Here is a 6,573-nt window from a genome sequence, read left to right as displayed (position 1 = left end):
AAATACAAATATGGCATTCAAATAGCCGGACTATCAAAATGAGCCACTGAGGGAAAATTTAGAAGAAAAAACTGATCCTTAAAACGTAACTGAAGTGAAAGAAAATTAATGGATTACGATAGATGAACTATCGTTTTCTAAACTGCATTTAAGCAGCTCCGCATCCCAACAATGTCACTGAAAAAAAGAAACGGTTTAAATATCAATTTTAAAAAGACACTAGAATTATAGAAAATAATCAATAGCTAAGCTATCTAATAAAACTTTAAATTGAAAAATTGTATTTAAATACCTAGACTGTCTAAAATAATTGAAAATTAAGGGGAATATTGTAGTAGTTGAATCATATTTACAAATATTTAAGTATGAAACAATGCAAAGACTTATACTTGAGTAAAAGTCCTTAAGTATAAGACTTAAGTGTAAGTCCTTTAGATGATAGATTTCACTTTTTATTTTCTTTAAAAATGTTCGTCAGTGACCCACCCCCATTTCAAATTATTTAACCTTTAAAGCAATCCTTAAAGATAAATCACACTCGGAACTGATTGTTATTACAAAGTAACCCAGTTTGTTTTGTCACAACAACCACAGAATACATTTTATTTTAATGGAAGTTTATCATCACGATGCTTAAAGTACAAGAAAAACAAGATGTTTTCCCTCCGGGAACAGTCTGTGCATTTCCATTCAATGGTACCACGCAATGGATTTGAGCACCATATGGTTGAGGGGTGTTCAAACTTTGGGAAATTATTTTGTAACCTTACACCTGTTGTTCTTTTGGTTTATATGATGCTAATTGTTCACTAATATCCTAAAGCAAACTTCAAATGCCTTTGCAGAACAACTGTATCTACATTGACATCAAGTTACACACAGGTAAGTGGACTATTTAGGAAATTTTTGAAGGCAGGTGGTTGCATTAAGTTTTATTTAGGTGTATCAGAGTTTAGGAGGCTGCACTCTTCAGATTGTATTTGTAAAACAGTTTAAAAACTATGTATTCTTTTCCATTAAGGAACTACTGTTCCTTTTAGCGGTGTTGCATTTTAACTGGAGCGCTCCTATTTCCGACTTCCGTGGTAAATGGAACGCAGCAATACAACCCAGACATAGAAAATACAGTAATCTAAATTAACAGATATAAACATTTCAGTTTAAAAGATGTACGTAAAGTACACGAAAACTGTAGACAGCATTTCTCTCTAATATTATTTTATTTTTTAGACAGCTGCCTGGTAGTCGCTGGCTTGTCTTGCTGCTACAAACTACAAACGCTCCCATCATGCTTTGCTCTGCCAAGACGTCAGGTCAGCTGACCGTTGCTGTTCGTAGGAGAAAGATGTCGGTGACGACCTGCCGAACGATGAAAGCTGGCTTCACCTTTGCGTTTGCTCTCTGTTGGCTAGCTTTAGCAGGTAAGAAGTGCCCAACGCTAAACAATCGACACTCATAGTTTCACAAACCTCCTTCGTTGTATTTCTAACGCCGCGGCCTCATGTGTGGCCTCAATATTCATCTGACAAGTCGCTTCTCAGCCCAGGAACATCGTTAGGATGGTCATTTAGCTTTTTTTTTGTTATTCCCGTGTTTTGCTTCATCTGTCAATGAGAATCAGAAAAGTAACCCATCTAAGTACCAGTGCTTTTGGAAAACTATTCAGCTCCGTCTTCATGAAACTGATCGAATAGCTTAACACAACTCTTGCTTTTTGCTAGTCGTTATGCTAGCGTTAAGGTTAAATGTGCCATTTACTCTTTAAGATTACAATTATATCCAATGAAAATGTTTATAATAACGTGGTGTCTAGTTTCTCTTTATTAATTATTTGCCTGTGCTGTCATGTGACACTGTTCTGGGCTACTGGTTCCTCTTTAACTTCCATCTTTGCTGCTGCTCCATGTCACGAGTGTATTTCTCCATCCACGGAGCTGTTAGCATTGTTGCCAAGATTTCACATTCTCTTTGGTCTGCAAATGAGGCTACATATTCTGCTGTGATTTATTTTTACGTAAAATCTATGCACGTAGTGCAGTCATAAAACTATTACAAGGCATAGTAATTTTAAATGGAGCATTAAATATCATTGTGAGAGCTTTGTAGCATATTGGTAGGGATAAAAGTAGCTAAAATTGAACATCATCAGGTTTTGCAAAGTCTTTTTAAAACGTGTCTTGCTTTGCTTGGGCTGACAAGAATCTCCGCTCTTCTTCAGGTGTCCATGGAGACAGCTTCACGGTCCTTCAGGCTCCAGAGTTTGTGTCGTTCCATAAAGGAGACTGGCCGGTTTCTGGAGAGAAAGTCCCTGATGTGGTGGCTTTGACTATGGGCTTCTCTATTCAAGAGGTATCTTATTTGCAGTAAAGAAAAAAAAAAATAACTATTGAGCTTTGTTTTTATAGATGCATCTTGAGAGCACTATGTTGATAGCCTAAAAAACGCAATATGTTTTTGTTTGCCCAGGACTTGCTGTGGCCTGGCCTGCAGGCTGGTCCGTTGTTCCAGCGTCCCCGGGCTAATGTGTTGGTGGTGGTGAGAGGAGTCGACAGCCTGGCTTTTCCTCAGACTGTGGCTTCCTACCCCCTGGAAAATGTGAGTCAAGCAATTCTTGGAAGTAAGTAGATTAAAATCTACAGTATAATGAGAATACGTTTGCTCAGTGTGTTGCTGGCTTCTCCTCTCTCAGCCAGTACCGTTCACCCTGGACAGCGTTGCAGAGACGGTCCACTCTTTGTTTTCCGAATACACCCCCGTAGTGCTACAACTGGCTCCAAGTGAGGAGGTAAAAAAAATAAAATAAAAAATCAGCTTGCACAGAACAGGGAACAATAAGTACCTTTAAATATGTTTATTTATTTTTCTATATCTTTACCTAATGTTTTGTCCCCTGCAGCGACTGTATATGCTTGGCAAGGCCAATGCTGTGTTTGAGGACCTTCCGGTCACCTTGCAGCAGATCCGCGCACGCCTATCCCAGGATGGCTCTGTGCTGACTTCTCTTCCCCTCAACTCCCTAAGCAGAAATTCAGAAGTTGGTGTCTAACATTTGCAGTACATGTTGGCTACATCTTCTGTAAAAAAAAATAAAAAAAATAAAAACTATAAGAATTATTCGAACCATGGCTGAAACGATTAATCATGATAAATTGATTGTTAAAATAACTGTCAACTACTTTAGTAATTGATTCATCTTTAACTGGAGAATACTTACTCAAAAAAAGGTAATTTGCTGAAAGAACAACATACTCAGAGGAGTAAGTCAAAACTTTTATACAGTCTGTATAAAAACCTTGATGTTTTCCACCCAGAAATTCTCAAGTGCCATGATTTTAGCTTCAGCTGGTTCAAATTCAGTTAAAAAAAAGATTCCTATTAGGCACTTTTTGCTATCTAATTATTAACCAGTTAATCCAAAAACCAAATGATCAAGCATTCACTAAAGGAATGTTATGCTGCTGCATATTAAGCAAAAAACAGTATATATATTTTTTTTATTTAAAAAAGAAGTAGGATTATTGCTTCATTTGCATCTGCTATTGTATTTCTGAAATTTTCTAAAAGGGCTTACATGGTTAAATAAAAAAACTACAGAATGTTCACATTTTTTTATTGGAATAATCCATTACTAAAATGATCATTAGCTGCAGCCCTAATTTGAACCTGAAAAAGACTTTGTCTGTACGATTAGGTTTTAAACCAAACTTCACTCCATAACCTTTCTACTTATTTTGGTCCTAGGCTGACTTACTCTTCCTGTCTGAGGTTCAAGTACTGCACGATATCACCGCTCTGGTAAGCTGCCCCAGATGTCGCAGACCTCTCTTTTTTTTTTCTTTTTTTTTTTTTTTTTCCCATCGTAGAAAGGAAACTGGTGAATCAGGTTTGAATCATATCTTCTCCTCTCGCAGCTCCAGAGGCACAGACATCTGGCCAAGGACTTCTCCCCTGACCTGTACTCTCTGGAGCTGTCCGGCTTGGAGGAGCTGAGTCGTCTTTATGGCAAAGACTCTCCTCAGTACCGCGACGCCACGGCCATTCTTGCTTCTGTCCTCCAGAAGGTAACGGGGAGATCTGAGGCAGTAAAACAACTGTCAACATTATCTTTAATTTACCTCGGTTTTAACCATGTCCTTACTTTTTCTTACAGTTTGGAGAGGACATGTATCGACTCTATGGCAACAGGGCTGTGGTGGAGGTTGTTACTGTGAAAACCTTTGAAGCTCCTTTGACCAGAAAGTCTCGCTCAATCTTGGAATCTAAACAGATTGTAAGTCTGAAAGGATCCTGTGTTACTTCTAATAAGCTGTGGCCGCAGAGAGAGAGAGAGAGAGCACTAGTTCACTTATTTAATGAGAAATACCAAGAAACTTAAACATGCATAAAATTGAAAACAAAAAATACACAATTGTAATCAATAAGCTGCTCCAAATATAAACAAAATATCTGGGAGCATTAGTAGTTCTTTAAAGTAGTAGCTTTATGCTCTTGTTTTTTATTTTATTTTATTTTTTTATATTTCTTTGGTAACATTTATGCAAATGTTGTGACATGTTGTTTTGAATATTAAAATGTCTTGATATTTACTGTTGTCTCTACACAAAAGCACACTGTATAATTTTACACGGAACAGAGGCCTTTAACACTTAGTTTTAAGAAATCCATTTTTTGTTTATGACAACATTAAAAAGGCTTCTTGCGACTTTTTCAGCGCTTTTGTATCACAACTACATTAAATTAAGAGAAGCTGGAAAACCACAGTAGGTCAAACCTGGACTTAGTTATTCTGCTACAGTAAGAATAATCAAAACAGTTTATGATTTTTGAAATTTTTAGTTCATAAAAAATCTAAAGGAATTTCTAATTTTCCCTAAATTGTTGATAACGTATGAGGGTTGTCTTGTGAGGTCATAACCTTGAGCACACCCTATTTAAATTAAAGCCATTCCTCCTTTTTTAAATTCAGCTTCCAGAGTTCATCTGATGCAGCATTTTGTGAAATTTTAATCACTTTTCGATCTTATCAGTTAATATGTAAGCAGTTTTTATTGCCAGTAAGATGCATCATTATCATTTTATGAACCAGCCAGATGCTTGTTTAGGTTTACAAGGGCGTGTCACCAGGTTGGTCTTAGTGGCCATTTTTGTGCATCCAGTCAGGATTAACATATGCAGCCTGAATAATTTTGTCCCATAATAGAATATATAATGAAGATGTGTTGTAATTGTTTAGTTTGCCCACCTGTGAGTGTTGCGGTTTAAACACAAATTGAATATTACGATCATTATATGAGTGGAGGTAGATTGTTTTGTCAGACTGCATCTCTACCTAGTAAACGCTACATAACCAACTGAACTGAATTAGATAAATGTGTCTACATACGCTTTGTGTTTCACTTATTTGACTGGGTTGAATATTTCCAGAGTAACCCGGGCAGCCCCTACAACCTGGCCTACAAGTACAACTTTCAGTACGCTGTGATCTTCAACATCGTCCTGTGGCTGATGATCGCTCTGGCCCTCGCGGTCATCGCCATCGCTTACAACCTGTGGAACATGGACCCGGGATATGACAGCATCATCTACAGGATGACCAATCAGAAGATCAGGATGGATTAAGTCCCGCATTCGCCACCCCTGCTGCGTCTTTACAGTTCTCTTGGTGAATATTTTGTGTTTGTGTTGATGTCTTGTGTTGTAACTGTATCTGTGAAAGTTCGGTGGGAGGAAGAGCACAACACTGAATTGTTTTTGAGTTTGCAGCAGATATGAAGTGCTGACATTAAATGATATCCGATTAAAATCATGGCAGCATTAAAGTGGTGCCCATTCAGCCAGTCTTTAGCAATATCATCCCAAGGAGTGTACACTGAACAAATATTGCCTTCCTCCTTTCAGCTTCACAGCTCCAACCATTCCTTCCTTTAACTTTGAACATTTTTCTCACTGGTGATTGCAAGTCCAATTTTATTGTAAAAAAAAAAAAAATGTTATGGAGAAAGTAGATTTCTCTTTGTTTGTTTTGCTGTATGGAACTGTCAAAGGTTTAAGTTAAAGAAAAATCTATGTGTATATATTGAATATACGAATATATGAGAAAGTATGATGTTCTTGTTTTGCTGTGCTTCTTCTTCAAATAACAGGTATTTGTTGGACTGTGTAGAAACTTGATCCTGATGTTTGCCATCATAATTAAAATGGCATAAAAGAAGCTCTGTAAACTGCAATAAATGCTTAACAATAAATTATTACATGTATTGTGCTAGTTTGAACTTATTGTAGCAGGTTAACCTGTGACATGAGTAAAAAATAATAAATCAGAGCTGTTATTTCATTTTTACATTTCTTATTGATGCAGCAGTTTTAGGTGTTTGAGAAAATGGAACATATTTTTAATTGCCTGACATCTGCAGAGAAATTAAGATCAAAATCAATATATTAGAATTTAACTGAAAAACAATTAAACTCAGATTCATTACACAGTTTTTTTTTATTTTGGTGACTGCTTTACAGCTAATGAATTAGAATACCACATACAACTGAAATTGATTTAATGTGGAAATGTTAACTTGT

General features: G+C 36.7%; 1 protein-coding gene across 1 annotated transcript; it reads left to right on the top strand.

Moving 5' to 3' along the window:
• Positions 1-1,273: 1,273 nt before the first annotated feature.
• Positions 1,274-6,257, top strand: atp6ap2 (ATPase H+ transporting accessory protein 2). The gene is made up of 9 exons (XM_014997238.2): positions 1,274-1,421; positions 2,219-2,349; positions 2,467-2,595; positions 2,690-2,785; positions 2,897-3,034; positions 3,742-3,795; positions 3,912-4,061; positions 4,151-4,270; positions 5,425-6,257. Exons 1-9 carry the CDS (start codon positions 1,289-1,291, stop codon positions 5,617-5,619), a joined length of 1,146 nt encoding a protein of 381 aa, XP_014852724.1. The 5' UTR covers positions 1,274-1,288; the 3' UTR covers positions 5,620-6,257.
• Positions 6,258-6,573: the final 316 nt, after the last annotated feature.

Source organism: Poecilia mexicana, unplaced genomic scaffold, assembly GCF_051168715.1.
Source record: "Poecilia mexicana isolate PSO_F unplaced genomic scaffold, ASM5116871v1 scaffold_2, whole genome shotgun sequence".
NCBI lineage: Eukaryota > Metazoa > Chordata > Actinopteri > Cyprinodontiformes > Poeciliidae > Poecilia > Poecilia mexicana.
The sequence above is the reverse complement of the archived record's forward strand: the minus strand, read 5'-3'. Positions and strand labels throughout refer to the sequence as shown.

Excerpts from the sequence above, each read along its gene's own strand:
- atp6ap2 (XM_014997238.2), top strand. The coding sequence starts at position 1,289 with ATGCTTTGCTCTGCCAAGACGTCAGGTCAGCTGACCGTTGCTGTTCGT. Across the intron at positions 3,035-3,741 it reads CCCTAAGCAGAAATTCAGAA|GCTGACTTACTCTTCCTGTC; the intron begins GTTGGTGTCTAA and ends TTTTGGTCCTAG. Across the intron at positions 4,271-5,424 it reads TCTTGGAATCTAAACAGATT|AGTAACCCGGGCAGCCCCTA; the intron begins GTAAGTCTGAAA and ends GAATATTTCCAG.